Raw genomic sequence first — 15,866 nt, forward strand, 5'->3', positions numbered from 1 at the left:
ACTTGGGAGAAGGCCGACAGGAAGAAGGAGGTGCCTGAACCTCTGTGATCTAATCTTGGGGAGGAACTACCAGGAGGAAGGGCAGGAGGTCGGACAGTCCAGGCCTTGCCATGCCCGTTTCTTGGCTTCCTTGCCGCTTTGGGGAAAGAGATGGAGCAACCGAATCCAAGGGAAAGAGATGAATCAGTTCTCCTAGAATTCAGCATGAGGCAGAGGCTCTTTGTTTGTTTTTTTGTTTTGTTTTGGCAGGGCAGAAGCAAAGACAAGCCCTCTGCTTATTTCGGACGGGTGCTGTGAGCAGGGGCGGGGGGCCCACTACTGACCTGCTCCCTGAGGATGGTGGTGGTGGCTGTGTGTGGCCTCCATCAGGAGATGCTAAGGAGTTCCAAGGCGGGGGGCTTGGTGGGGGGTTTGATTTGCCACGTGAATATATAATTGGAGTGTTGAGTGGATTTGAACCTCAACACAGCTGCTAATTCACAGTGTACACACCATGCTGGTACCGTTTAGAAACACAGCACGTCTTATGTGTTTTTAATATCCAATTTTATCTTATCTGACCCCTTCATTTCTCAGCCTGGGCAGACAACACCAGGAAACCATTTCTTTCCTTCCTCAGTAAGAAAATGACTGTGTCTTTGGACTGTCTTGGGGAGGCTGGCTGTGTGTGGGCATGGGGAACACACACGCGTGGGTACGTGTCTGAGGAGGGGGCTGCTCTTCCCATGGATGTGTGTGGCCACAGGCTTGGGTAAGCCTCCTGGATCTCTGCCCACAGTGGCATCAGTCAGTGAGGGAGGCAGGCACATGGGTTATCTACCTGAGGAGACCTACTTGGTTCTCTAATTGACCTTCCATCTGCTATTGCTCACTCTTCTCCCACCCCTGAACCAAATGAAGGCTCTTACAATGTGACCTCAAGTAATCATTCCTGTTTCTGAGCCCAGTTCCTTCTCAGTGTCTTGTTTGCCCCTGAGCTTGTGCTTTTAACTACCTTCTGTTCTTGGGACCCTTGGCTGACAGAATACCATCTTTTTTTTGGAATGTAGACCATTTTTAAAGTCTTTATTGAATTTGTTACAATACTGCTTCTGTTTTATGTTTTGGTATTTTGGCCATGAGGCATGTGGGATCCTAGCTCCCCAACCAGGGATCGAACACGCAGCCCTGCGTTGGAAGGAGAAGTCTTAACCACTGGAGCTCCAATGTGTGCTTGTGCTCAGTCGCTCAGTGGGGTCTGACTCTGTGACCCCACAGACTGTAGCTCCCCAGTCTCCTCTGTCCCTGGGGTGATCCAGGCAAGGATACTGAAGTGGGTTGCCATCTCCTCCTCCTCGGACCTCCAGGGAAGTTCCCAATACCATTTTATTTTAATAAACTTTTTATATACCTCTTACTCTGAGGTGGGTGTAGTAGAAAAAAGTTCAAACACTAAGGCTTGAACCGGGAGCCAGACTCTGTTGTTAATTAGTTCCTGCTGTGCTTACTCACTCAGTCGTGTCCAGCTCTTTGCTACCCTAAGGACAGTAGCCAGCCAGGCTCTTCTGTCCATGGGGATTCTCCAGGCAAGAACACTGGAGTGGGTTGCCATGCCCTCCTCCAGGGGATCTTTCCAACCCCAGATTGAACCTAGGTCTCCCGCATTGCAGGCAGATTCTTTACCGTCTGAGCCACCAGGGAAGCCCTCACTGTAGGCAAATATCTCTACCTCCCCCAGGCCTCAATTTCCTTCCCTATTAAATGAGGAGATTGTATGAGTTGATCTGTACAGTCCCTTCTGGCCCCCAGATTCTAAGGCTTGCTTCACAAGAGTTTCTCATTTAGAACTGCCCCAGGAGTGTCCACTTTCTAACACGGCATTTTAGTTACCACTGTCCCTTGTAGCCTAAGTGCTTTTGTGGACAAATGCTGTGGATTTTCATACATTTCAAATAGTGCTCAGACTCAGGACACCTGGTGACTGCTCCACTCAGAGGGAGAATATAACTTGTTGATGTTTTGGTTCAATAACAGTGCAAATTATTAATAAATGAAGAATAATAAATAACAACACCTTAGTCCTCACATATTGTCTTGTGCCCAAAGATATCAAAGTGCAATTTATGAAAATCCATTTTTAATGAAACATTAAGCAGTTTCTATTTCTCCAGACCCAATGGATTTATAAGGACTCTATTTTTCTCCCTGCACGGCCCTATTTATAGCTGGTAAATGCTATCATATATTATACATCTTTATGACTTTCTCAATGCTTCTGTGGTTTCAGAATCACCCTTCATATGTTTTCTGATCAAATTCTCTGAGATGGATTCTTGGCTTCCAATCGAGGCACTGCAAGGTAAGGAGTTGGCGTGCTTGGGAAATGATGCCAGGAAATTGGTTTCACTCCCTATTCCCTGCCGACTCACTGAATCACTATAGGCAAATCAATAAACCTTAGATACCTTGATTTCTCCTTCAGGAAAATAAAGTAGATAGCAGGCTTGCAAATAGACACTGGACTTTACCAGCCGGCCCTCCCTGCTGGCTCTAGGGTCAGCACCACAGCCAGGACAGACATTAGACGGGAAGCTACAGCACGAGTAACAAATAGGTCTCTGTTTAACTGGGAAAGTTCAAGCCTTGAAAGCCATTAACTCTCAAGTCCCACCTTGAGGCCAAGAATTTTCAGGCCATAACTTCACAGTGAGGAGTCCACATTGTTGAGAAAACTCAGTGACTTGTCAGCGTATGGCACACCCAGATAGATGTATATAAAATGTGACGATCACATTTTAACATCTGCTTTAAAAGCTGGATGTCACAGATGGTATATGTTTTTGTTAACTAAAAAAAAAAAGTTAATATGGTTGCTTCCCCACCCAAAGGAAAAAGTGTGAAAAGAAGTGTGTTCAAGGTGATCCTAGCTTTCTAAAGAGGTGGGATAGCATTGATTATGTTGTAATTACTAATGTGTGTGTGTGTGTGTGTGTGTATGTATATATATATCTGAATGTATGAAGCTATGTTGAATATAGAGTTCTTCAAGTGCACTTCTGTAAACCAAGTTTGAAAAACAATTCAGGGCACGAAGTGGTTTAGATAATCCATTTGGTGCCTTGCTGAATTCCGAACATAATCCAACACTTGCCAATTGATTCTGGAGACCTTTGGTTTATTTTCAGTAAGACAGAATCTGAAACCGGCAGCACTTCATGGATTTTTTGATTTGCACCTCTGGGAGAGGGGGGCATCTGCCAATTAAATTGGCTGCTATCCAATATCCCAGTTTGGTTATTATCTACAAATCACTCTTCTCCCACCCAGAAAAAGGAAACAACACGTTTCGACCATTTCCGTGAGCTCATAAGGCATGGACTATGTAAAAAAGAAAAGTATATATATATATATGCATATGTATGTGTATGTATATACATTTATACTGTAATAAGAAACATCTAGCCAGAAAGCATCATGTTTGGTTTTTGAGGTCATCTGTTCTTTGTCTTTCACCCTTTCCAGTCACAGCCACCACTTCTTGCTGACCCCTCCCAAAGATCTCTTTGAAGAACATGCAGTGACTCAGGTGCCACTGAGAACAGTTACTGTTTCACTGCCTCCCTGGGAGTCCTCTTTGAGGGTGGATTCTCTGCCAGCCCTAAATCTCTCTCCCATACGCTGTTCATCCCTGCCATCAACATCCGGGTGCCCAGGCCAGGGTAGACACTCAACAGTCTTTGAGCCTCTCGGCGGAGAGACAAGCACAGGCTCGCGGTGCTCCTGGCTGCCTGACCTTCCTCCGTCAGGCAGGCCCTTTGGTCCACAGATGCAGACTCTCATTCTGTGCACTGCCTCCCACCTGCCTGGGCTTCATTCATTCCGTCTGTGCATGCCCGTCCCTTCATTACCTATAGTGTGACCTACAGTTTACTTCTATTTTGCTGTAAATATGTGAATGCAACTGGCTCCAGGAACTGCCCAGAGAGCAGAAAATTTTTCAAAGACAACACAGTGCTGGAGCCCTGAGGTAGAAACTGTGCAGGAGATCTTTTTCTCCTCCCTTTCTTTTTTAAAAATAAATATTTCTCTTCACTAATAAATGTTTCATTGCATCCAAAGTTCTCCTTTTCAATCTACTTGGCACAGACTCTCAAGGAGCAGAACAAAGCCAGCAGAGAAGACAGGTGGCAGGAATGGAGGGCAGAGATGGGGGAAAACAGGAGCACATTTTAAACATTCTTCTCAGGAACCACCACACTGACCCATCCTCACTCAGGACCAAATGCTGGTCCTCCCTCTCCCACCCGCTTTCCCTTGCATTTTCTCTAAAATCAGCCATCGGGGCTACACCAGGAAATAAATGGTTAATCAATGAATACCATCCTGCTTAATTAATTTGTTGCACCAAACAGGCAAGGGTAGGGGTGGGAATGGGGGCCTGCTGCACTCGGGGAAAATGATGTTAAGGTAATGGACTTTTTTTTCTTGTTTGTAAATCTTGGTCCTGACATTTCTCTCTTAAAACTCTTCCTTCAAGACTATAAATTTTTTTTTTTAAAGCTGCTTTCATTCTAGTGAATGTGGGAACTTAGCCAGATACAGAATCAGAAGGGATGTCTCTCTCCTGTATAAATATATATCTATGAGAGACACTGAGAAAGAGAATTTAAGGGCGGGAAGGGATGGGGGTAGGGCAAAGAAATTCCCTAACCACCAAATGCTCATTTACCACCACGATGCCCTCCTATCTCCTCCTCCTTTACTTTAGGGCTGTTTTGATCGTCAGGCAGCATTGCTGATGTGAAGGAGGAGACAGAAGAGCAGGAGCTTATTGTGGGGTGTAGGGCAAGGAAAGCTGATTTTTTTTTCTGGGGGTGGGGGGCGGAGGTGGGTAGTATGTACACATCCCCATCTGTGTGTGCCTTGAGGGGCCCGTTAGATTTACTGCGGGATCAAGTTACCCCCATCGAGATGCCGAGCCCTGGAACACAGCATAGTAACAGGATTAGGGTTTCAGGATTTGAGACAGGAAAGCATGAGGGAGGAGAGGAGCAGAGGACAGCTCAGGGATTGGGGGCTGGAGGAGAGATGGGCTGCAAGAGAGTGGAATATCAGAGCCATGAGGGTGTATTCCCATGAGGTGGGGCAGAAATAGACATTCTACCTGGGTGGGAAGGGCCTCCAACTGAATACCTCCTGAAAGAACACTGCCACATTATTTAAGAAGGCACCTTTTTTAATCTCCAGGTGGGGAAAAGAGAGCAAAAAGCATACAGGGAATGAGGTTGCTAAATCTACCTGCCAACTGTACTCTTTTTCTAGAAGAAATCTCAGGAAACCACAGAGCAGGGAACCGGTGACAGCAAAGAACCCGACAATCTACCTGGCGAAGTGCTCACCCCACTGTTCATCCGGAGATGCTTGGGCTTTTGCCCAAGCAAAATCACGGCACCATTTCACATTTCCTGCTGTCTGCTCCGTCCCACTGGCCGTGGGTCTGGAAAGCACAAGGAATTTAGCATCAAGGCTGTAAGCGCCAGGGAGGCTGGCCTCCAGTCCTGGAGACAATTCAGCACCCATGGGAGTTGGGTGAAGCCAGCCATGGGGGCCTGATGGAGAAAAGGTTCCAAGCTTATGTATAATGAAATTTTCCCTGGAGCTTCCTAAGTGGAGAGGCTAAAGGTCTGAGCTCATCCCATGGCAAATGGATAAGGGACAAACTTAATTACCAAGGGCCCTCGATTCTTCTTGGTTATAATTGAGGGGGGCAGATAAACTGGGGGACTTGAATTCGGAGAGGACATCAGTCCTCTTCTGAACATACATGACCCTGGACAATATAATCATATCTATGACTTCTAGATGTCCATTGCTAGCTGATGGTTTGAGTCACTGTCTGAATATTATACACAATAAGTAAAATTACTACAATAAAAGGGAAAAGGAAAGCCAGTCATCCACCAGGAGGCTTCAAAAAAAGATATATATATATATATATATTTTTTTTTTTTTTTTAAACCCAAATTTTCATTTGCATTCCTAACTGAAGCCTGAGGGGTACGGTTTACCTGTGGCAGCTCACGTACAGGCCCCATCAGATGCACGGAGAGGTCTGGATGACTTATCAGGTCCCTTCCAGACCTATGGTTTTAAGAGAGGCAGATAAATATCCCATGGGGCCTTGTTACTTTTAAATTGATAACTTGCTTCTGCTCAAGAAGAGCTCTGTGGGTCTAATACATTAATTATATCTGCAGAGAGCCTTCCATCTATGGATCCCAAGGTGCTCTGCCTACAGCAAAAAAGGCACCATTCCATTTGGGCCAGCAGAAACACTGAGGCACGGAGCTGCAAAGAGAAATCTCCAAGGTCACGCAGTGCATCATCCGAGAAGGTCTGAAGAGAGACACCACGTGATTCTAACCTTTAGCCAATTAATTTGGTGGTGGGGGGGGGTTGTCTTTCTTCTTAAGTTTCTGAAAGCTTCACAAAGGGTTTTAAATTTCTCAGATGGCTCTCACAATGATTTGTTTTAATTTGGAAAATAAATATAGAACTGAGGATTTTTGAAGTGATGGGGGAGTGGTTATTCGTTCTGAAGGGATGTGGCCAAAGTGACTTCATTCAAGTTCCAGCTCAGGATTCTATGATGGGGTCCCAAATCCAAAATGATGAGCCCAGTGCCCTCAAAGCACAACTTGCCTTCAGAGCTCCACGAATGTGCACCTCTCTTGAACGCTGGATGGAACATTGAGGAAGCCAATTTCCCTCTGAATGCAAGATGGTGAGCCATCATGATTATGAGAAGACTGGTCTGAACTCAAAAGCATGGAGACCGGTGCCTTCCACAGGGACTCCACAGTTCCGCCAAGTCCCTGGGGCAAATTACTTTGCCCGAGAGCTTCAGTTCCACAGTCTTAAACACTGTTAAATTCTGAAGCAAATAAGCCAGCGCCTGAGGGTTCCCCGAGCCCCTTGGAAGTCATCATTACGTTAATAAGAATGAGCTTAGTGCATTTCTGCCGCTCATTACGGGTAATTTTGAAAACTCTTGGACCCAAACCTTACCCAATCCCTGTCCTAACCTTTCCATCTTCAATCTGGCCATCAGGATACAGGTAGCACCCAACAGACCTTTTCTTTTAGTCCAAATTTCTTCCAAACACTTCAGAACAGCCCAGCAATACTGTGACTAAGAACAATGTAACACGAGTGACATCAGCAAGAAAGATGCTCACATGTACCCAATAAGGGACAATTGAAATTAGAGGCTTTTGCTTAGACCTGTAAGGGCATGGCCTGTGTCCTCCTGGCTTGACAGCAGCCTCGGTCTCACTGCCTCCAGTGCAGACTCACAGAACCAGCATCTCAGAGGTGAGCAGGAGCCTAGCCAAGGCCTTGTGCCTTCCAGCTCTTTCCATCTTTCTCCACGCCCCTCCCTTGGCCTGTGTGTACATAATTTTGTCTATAATTATAGACATACATAGTAACTTTCCACTATTGTACTTACAATGCTATGTCTGTGTCTGGGGTATTATTAATACAGCTGGTGAAACCAAAGGCAGTAGTTTTATGCTTGTGGTTTCTGAAGAAATATACGTGAAGCAATTTGTATAATCTAAAAGAGCACACAGGCTGGCTACGGGCTCTAACAGGTGGAAGAGCTCTCTGCCTTGTGGTTACACAATAAATATGCATGAGAAGGTCCCCCTGTAGGAAAATCATAGGTTCCATTTTTATGGCATGCGGAGTTGGGTAAGGATTTGGGGATGTGCTGTACACGTGCCTGTGTAACCGGGCTGCATTTTGCCTGGAGGATCCTTGCAATATCCCCAGCGACAGGGTAATGCCTTTCTCATCCGCAGCCTCACCGTTACCTGTTGGATGGAAAGGGCCTAAGAAGAGGCTGCTTCCAGGCTGTGGAAGGTTGGAAAAGAGCTCTTCAGTCAGTCCCCCTCACTTCCTAGCCTCAAGGAAGTCTTCCCCCACCATAGGCTCAGGCCTTGCCTCAGCCCAGCCTGGGTTCAAACTGTAGAGAGTGTTTTGCAAGCGACTAGCACAGCCATCCCCCACCACCCTGAGTGTTCGTTAATCTTGTTTTCCTCCAACTTCCCCAATTCCCTGGCCTTTGGTATACCGCACTGGTGTTGACAGAGACCAGGGAATGGAAATCAGTCCCCACATTTCTGCCCCAAACATCACCATCCCCTCCTTGCACACCCCGTGCACTGGGTCCCATCTGCAACCCCTCCCAACTGCCCACAGAGCAGAGCCCACTCCTGCCTCCACCTCTGTTGGGCTTTGCTCACAGGTCCTGCTGGCTGAATTCTGCTTTTGAGTCCACTTAGTGCCAGTGTGCTTGGCACGGTGCCCACCATCCGGCAGCTACAAAGGGAAACAGTGGTAGTGTCCTGGGTCGATGAAGCCTCTCCCCACACTGCCCCCTGGTCCCCTCCTCACCCCACCTCCCCTTCATGGCATCAACTCAAACTGCAGCAGACTTGACAAATCTATTTGGCACGGTTCACTCAACTATTTCAGCCCGAACAGCCAGAGAGCTGCGCTGACACACCATGAACGGTGCGGAATCTGCACATTAAATACAGACGTCTGGGAGCAGATCCGATAATGAAGGAGCAGCAGAGATCATCCATGGACTCAAGGACCCGGAGGTCTCCTCCCTCGGCTGCCACACCAGAGTGGGGACAAGGGAGCACAGGGAGGGGGCAATGCTTGATTGGCAGCCTTTCCATTCTTCTGCCTCCTTCTAGGTACCAAGAAGGAAATTACCCCATGGTTTCTAGGGAAAGAAATTTAGTCATGGGTGAGAAGAGGAGGCAAAGGGGAGAGAGAGAGAGAAAATAAAAGAGATGAGAATGTATCCCATATGAAAAAGTGGAGAAGAATGGTTCTAAAGGAGTCCAGAAAGCTACATTTAATTGTCAGGAATATCTTCCCTGCAGAACCAATACCAGGGATAAAGCCAGGGAGGACAGCATTCTATCAAAATGTGCAGTGCTAAGGTATTTCCAAAAGCAGATTTCCTACAAATGGTGTTTTAAATAGCATCCCAGTCCATCTGCGTGCTTTTAAAATCGGCTTATGCTACAGTATCCCTCTGGCCAGCGCTGCTTAGTCATTGAGCCTGGACAGGGAGGTGGTTAGGGAACCTCTTCCTCCTCCCCTGTACCCACCCCAAGCCAGATGCTGGCCCTTGCCTGCCTGGCTGAATTTCTGGGTTCTAGCAGTTTCTTATGGAAAAGGGAGGGTGGAAAGAGAGGGCATGAGAAGGAGCGGGCTGGGATGAGGACTTCATCCACAGAGCTCCCAGCACCCCATGCCGACTCTGGCTTGCTGTGTCCAAGTCACATTTAGTAACTCTCCCTGAAACAAAAGCAGGCAATGAGAAACCAGACCTGATCAACACATCAAAATGCGGAAGTCTTTCAATTGCTAAGTCTCTCACTTTCTTTATCTGTGAAATGGGGAGTGTGTGTGTGTGAGAGAGAGAGAGAGACCTGGTAATATCTAGAAGCCATGATTTCAGATGAATGGTGCCATGTTACTATGGCGATCTTAATTTTTAAAAATCCACTCCTTTAAAAACTCACATTTCCCGAGTGAAGCAGTGCCAACATTATAGTTTGGGATTTTCTGGGCCCAAGGTTTCCTGTTACAACAGCAAGAACAAGCTGCCTTGGGGCAGTGACACAGGCTGAGGGCACCTTGTTTGGAAAAGACCTTTGGCCTCTCAAGGTTGGGCCACCTATCTACCCTTTTGATAACTCACAGCCTGACAGACAGGGAGAGAGATACTCTCTCTCACTCCCCAATTCCATTCAGAGAAGGATGAGTGTTTTCCTTTGAGACCCAAGAGTCAGCCCACAAAGAGCAATGCTCCTGCCCTGCCCAGGTGAGACCACTGGCCATTTCCAATAAGCCTTTCCACGCACTGAGTCTACCTTATAACTAGTATGTACATTGCCAGCGCCAGCTGCAGACCTGTTCACTGCCAGAATGCCACGTGTTGTAGAAAGCTGAGACCAGACATTCATCCATATATACAACAAAAGCCTCACATCACCCACGAGGACACGCCTGTGGGAGCCCCAGACGCTGAAGGCACCAGCCTTGCAGATTCAATGCCTTACTGCCAAGCATGACTGCCAGTTCAGATCTCATCCCCAACAAACCGAATTTCTCCTCATTATTTATTGTCCTCTTTTTCCTTCGGGACATTGAGATTCCCTTTTAGGATCTGTGCCCTTTTATTTCCAGCCCTCAGTAACTCCCCGAACTGCAGTTTCATGGGGTTTTGTGACTGTTAACGCAGCATGTGGAAGGGACTCAGGCCATCAATGCTCAATGAATCCTGCACAGGGAGACACGGGCCAGGAACACATTCTCTCCTTCATTTGTAGTCAGAGAGCACTCTGCAAGCTCTTTCTCTCTCTGCTGTACAAGATACAACAGCAGCCAGGCTGTCGGAGAAAACGGTGTCTTCCAATCACTTTAGCATAAGAAAGAATATTTTCAGGGCCAGTGTCTCCGGTGCCTCCATCAATTACTGGAGCCTTAGGGAACAAGGCTGCCTTGTCCATGTGGGGTGGGTTTGCAGCCCCTCTTGACCCACCCCTCCTGCTCCGCCCCATGCGTGCCCCTGTGGTGGGGCTATGGTTTTACCTTGTGGTTCTTGCCGTGCCGGTACACCATCCAGTCCTCACCATTAGTGCTCACTTCCAGCTTGTAGGATTTGACATAATAGCCATTCTGAGTTTCCCTGGAAATCGCTCCCTGCGTTGCAATGGCTGTGAGCACAGTTAGAAAGCGTAGGTCCACCTGGAGAAGGAAGGCGAAGAAGGATGGGTGTCTTGACTCCCCACACAGGGCAGCATCTGGGCTTTCCTTCATAGGACACCATTGCAGTACTTGACTCCCAACCCGTGTCTGTGATTCACTCACAGGTATTGGTGGTCAGTATCTGTCGGCATCCACTAGAGAGTTAAACTCGACATATTCAAACTACATTGGACACCTCTGAAATTGTAGCTTGAGTTTTATTTCTTTTTTTTTTCTTTCTTTCTTTTTTTGCAAATTTGAACAGATAGGATGACTGTTTATCTTAAAGGAATCATTGAACATCTAGAACTATGACCCCTTTTTACTTTACCACGACCTGCCTTGGATAGTGAAAGCGGATGCTGTTTTACAGGAACAATGGCTAAATCCAATCCACTCCACTCTGATCCAGCCTAGCTGCCAAAGTCTCAGCTCAGAGCTGTTTCTCCTCCCCTCAGTCCCTCACTCCATTGTGTATTTAGTCGCTTGGGTCACCAAGGGGTCAAAAGGCATGTAGAGTCTGCCCAAGCAATTAGGCTTATGGACCAAGTGCTGACCTTTTGTCCGACAAGGAGGATGGCCAACATTTTGAGCCACCTTCCCTTCCACAACACCAAACCCATTTGGAAATTGCTAGGTGTCATTCCTTTGCAGGCCGCAGTGTTTCTTAACAACAATCTCCCTGTGATCAAAACTGAGCCAGCACGCCCTGGTAAAATTTGATTCAGTAAACATTTATTAGCTACTTAATATGTGCTCAGCATGATTAAGCGTTCTGAAGAAGTACATAGTGTTGTATATGTGTATGATAAACAAGTGGAGAGCAATAGGAGAAAGAATACGATTAGGACTCAAAACAAGGACTACAGTCAACGGAATGCTGGCTGTCAGTAAGAACTTTCTGGAAGCTGTGCTAGATGAGGAGGATTATTGGAGAGGAAGAGAAGAGAGTGACAGATGGCCTTAGGGTTGGGCTGTTAGAGCTCATTCTATGGAATGCTCTGGAAGTTTCGAAGGGGTCTTTCTCCCTTTCCTGTCATCTGCTCAGTAACGTCCTTCTCAGAGCAGAGGCTGGTAGGACAAGCTAGTCTCAGAGCTAGGACAGGCTTGTCAGCAGGTCACAAGGCTACCTACCATGTGTCATGAAAGCAGTCCTTGCTCTAGCATGGAACTAGCGGCTTGGCCTCCCCTGGGGACCAGCACTGGACCGGTGTGTAGAGCAAGGGAGGATTACTCCACAAAAGCTGCACGTCTTATTCAGAAGGAAAGCAAACAATAGTCTGAAAAACTGCTGCAGGGCATCCATGCAACTGGAATTTCATTCCTGGTAGTGATAATTTCCCACGTGGTCTCCTGATGGCTATCAGCAAAACCTTCCTGGCAGGGCTCCCTCCAAACAGCAGAGATCACAAAAGGTTGCCATGCTTCTCAGCCAGCCTGCCCTTAGGAAAAATGCCCCCTAGGTCCTGATGCCTCCCTCTGCCAAGAATGAGGACGCTCTGGAACTGTTTATAGAAGTTGCTTGGATGTCTAGAGTGAAAGGGCAAACCCCCTCCCAGCCCAGAAAGTCCACCAGGGCCTGGTAATCTTCACAAGGGCAAGGCAGTGTCCATTTCATCCTGACGCTTAGCACAGTGCCTGGTGCTGTGCTTGTGCCTAGAATATGGATTTCTTAGGATGGATGGATGAGAGGAGTTCTCAATTATGTTATGCTTATTTTCTTCATGTCCTTTGTTGACTCTAATGAAGGAGCCAGCTGCCTCACCCACTGAAGCACACACACTCTAAACAGCCTCTGAGTCAGTACCTGGAGATACTCCTTGCTGGAGTCCAAGTTGGGTGTCCAGCCATTGTCGTCACCATGGAGCCGGCTTTGCTGAGGTGTCCACCTCCCATCAGAGTACATAGATGAGGCACTGATCTGTTCATTAGCAATCCGGCCAGACTCCATTCCCAGAGGGACATTGCACTGAAAGTCTGGCGGGTAGAGATGGTCAAGGGCAGAAGTTAGGTCTCATAGCCTTAAACCCCCGAGACGCCCAAAATGCTGCTCTCTTCAAGGGGTGAGTCCTTTCAGGCACTCCTTCATCTTAAAGACCTAATTCTACACTCACATTTTACAAACAATGATGCCAAGTCACAGAGCTTGACAGCCCCTCTTGGTCTGAAAGCAACTAAATTTGACCTAAAAGAAATTGGGCTGTGGATAAATAAGAATCATCATAGAAATTAAAAATACAATCTAAAGCACAAGAACTGTTAGTGCTGCAGGCTACGGATGCTCCCAAACTCCAGATGCACCATTATTGAAATAACAGGTAAACGTGTGATAGACTTGGGTGGGCTGATACGTCGTGGGAAGCCTGCTTTATTAATAAACACCCAGGAGGCACTTTTGCTTCTTTCTTTCACTCAACTGTCTCATGAGTTCTGGCACCAAAGACAGACATTACAAAGCAATAAATACCTGTCTTTGGGAGTCCTCTCTGTGAGTACATGCGTGTCATTCTATATTAGCCTGCACCACCTGTCTGGGCAGCTGGCCTCAGAAGTCACTTCCTCTGGCCTTGTGCCGTCAGTTTAATTGCTGTCCTTCCCGTGATCCCTCAGACACTGGTCAATACATGTGTGTGCACGTGTCAGATAAGGACCAGCAATCTCTCTCAGGTATCAAACCCACTCTGTTGCTCGGTGACCACACTGACCACCTGCAGAACTCGGTTAACTCGCAATACCGTTCTCTTGTCTCTCAACCTTCATGAGCTCTTTGAAGAAAAAACAAAACCCAGAATGAAACCCGTCCCTTGGCCAGGCTGCCGTGTGGTAAACTGTCAACAGCCATGGCAGGATTCGCCCAGCTCCAATCATCCTGAAAGTGTGCCTCTGGTCATTCACGTGATCATTTAGGTTTCTCAGTGAAGATGACAGCACCTCTGAAGTCCACGCCCAAGAGGAACTGATTTAAAGATACAGCTCAGAGCAAGAGACTGATGGTCTGGATGGCAAGGTCCATGACTGCTGGGGGCTGGATTAGATCTTCTATGCTTTTCACAGTGCCCGTTACATAGCAGAAGCTTAAAAAACCGTGTTTACTGGCAGAACAAAGTGAAAATCCAGCAGTGTACCAGCCTAGTGAGAGAAACTCTAGTCAGGCCCAGAGAGATTTCATGTTAAAACACATGTATATAGAGAGAGGTTTAAAATTTCTCCATTTCTGAGACTTCCCTGGCTGTCCAGTGGTTAGGGCTCTGAGCTTCCAATGCAAGGGGCGTGGGTTCAATCCTTGGTTGGGGAACTAGGATCCCACATACATGGTGCGACCGAAAGAAAAAAAAAGTTCTATTTTTCTGACAGTGGTCACTGAGACTTGGAGAGTGAGGAAAATGACCCCAGACTGAAAGAAAAGCACATGCATGTGTGTTAAGTCGCTCAGTCGTGTCTGACTCTTTGCCTGACCCCATGGACTGTAGCCCACCAGGCTCCTCTGTCCATGGGATGGATTCTCCAGGCAAGAATACTGGAGTGGGTTGCTATTCCCTTCTCCAGGGGACCTTCCTGACCCAGGGATCGAATGCACATCTCTTACATCTCCTGCAGGTGGATTCTTTACCACTAGCAGCACCTGGGAAACCCACCAAAAATAGCACATGGGGGACTCAATATAGATACCTTAAGTACTCTCCCTTTCATTCTGAGGCTTGAGATGGTCCTGTGACTTTCCCTGGGGATAACTAATTCTTGGCATACATACTTTTTCTTTAAAGAAATGAGCACCCAGACTGACATTTACTCTATTTTCATTCATCTCTGCCCAGCAAGAGGCTGCAGCTCCATTCCCTTGAGGTCTGACTTCCCCCCTCCTTCTTTTGCAGAGATCACCCTCACAGCCCCCATGGGAGGACAGGTCAGTTTCCCAGCCAGCCAACTCACTCTCCAGTGGCTCTTGATGGACCAGGTAGTAACGTGCAGAGAAGCCGTCCTTGGCTACCGCCATGTCCGTGTGAAAGGTCAGAGAGAGGATCCCCGTGGCCGAACGGAGTTCAGAAGGTGTTTTGGTCCCACAGTACTTGCCAATCAGGGGTCCAACTGGACAGGAAGGACAAAGAGAGGTCACAGACATGAACACGCCAGACCCCAATCTCCATACATTCTTCCTTCCCATAATTCCAAGTCATTCAACACAGCATCACTCGGGATGCCTTGGCACAAAACAACCAGAGATACAGTTTCAGAACAATGCCTAATATTTTTTTCCTGCACATTAAACAGTATTTTCACTGACCTGGCTTCATTCTGTTTTCACAGCCCTGCGAGATGGGCTGGAAAGGTATCATTATAATGCTTGTTCCACAGAAGAAGAAATTGAGGTTTGGAGAGGGCACATGACTGTTCATTGTGCATACAGCCAGGAAATAGCAGAGCGGGGACTCCAACACATTTCCTGACTAAATCTTATGCTTGTCTGAGGAAATGAAATTGCTTAGACATCAAGTCTCCCTTACAGTGCAAAATACTTAGAATGATGGTAGAAGTGAAAGATGAGTTTCCTCACCGATACTATATACCCAAGACTCATGCTGGTCTCTACATGAGAAGCACAGGTGCCTCTTGGCTTGGGGGATGAACTTTTTTTTTAACATCTCTGACTATAGTTAGTTGGTTAGTGTTAGTGGCTCAGTTGGGTCCAACTCTTTGCAACCCTATGGACTGTAGCCTGCCAGGCTTCTTTGTCCATAGAATTCTCCAGACAAGAATACTGGAGTGGGTTGCCATTCCCTTCTCCAGGGGATCTTCCTGACCCAGGGATCAAACCTGGGCTTCCACATTGCAGGCAGATTCTTTACCATCTGAGCCACCAGGGAAGCCTGTGACTATATAAATGATAATAAAATTATAGTAATTATAATGATGATGATAGCAGCTTATTTATACAGATATTAATAAGACACAGAGCTGCTAAGATCAGAGCCACAGTTCAAACTTAGTCTCGCTTTAGAGTCCTATTTGGACATAGAGAGTGGTCACTGAGTCACTTTCTACAGAGCAGA

General features: G+C 46.9%; 1 protein-coding gene across 4 annotated transcripts in view; it reads right to left on the reverse strand.

The window, feature by feature from the left end:
* Nucleotides 1-15,866, reverse strand: part of NRP2 (neuropilin 2) — a 120,096-nt gene that overhangs the window by 62,072 nt on the left and 42,158 nt on the right. For all 4 annotated transcript variants that reach the window (XM_086366554.1, XM_086366543.1, XM_086366576.1 and 1 more), the window contains exons 5-7: nt 14,749-14,904; nt 12,626-12,795; nt 10,663-10,818 (exon numbers count right to left, since the gene is read on the reverse strand). In XM_086366554.1, the coding sequence (XP_086222680.1) occupies nt 10,663-10,818; nt 12,626-12,795; nt 14,749-14,904 (482 nt within the window). The remainder of the gene's footprint in view (nt 1-10,662; nt 10,819-12,625; nt 12,796-14,748; nt 14,905-15,866) is intronic.

The sequence above is a fragment of the Bos grunniens genome, chromosome 2, assembly GCF_055505025.1.
Source record: "Bos grunniens cultivar Pamir isolate PY7600 chromosome 2, Bosgru_T2T1.0, whole genome shotgun sequence".
NCBI lineage: Eukaryota > Metazoa > Chordata > Mammalia > Artiodactyla > Bovidae > Bos > Bos grunniens.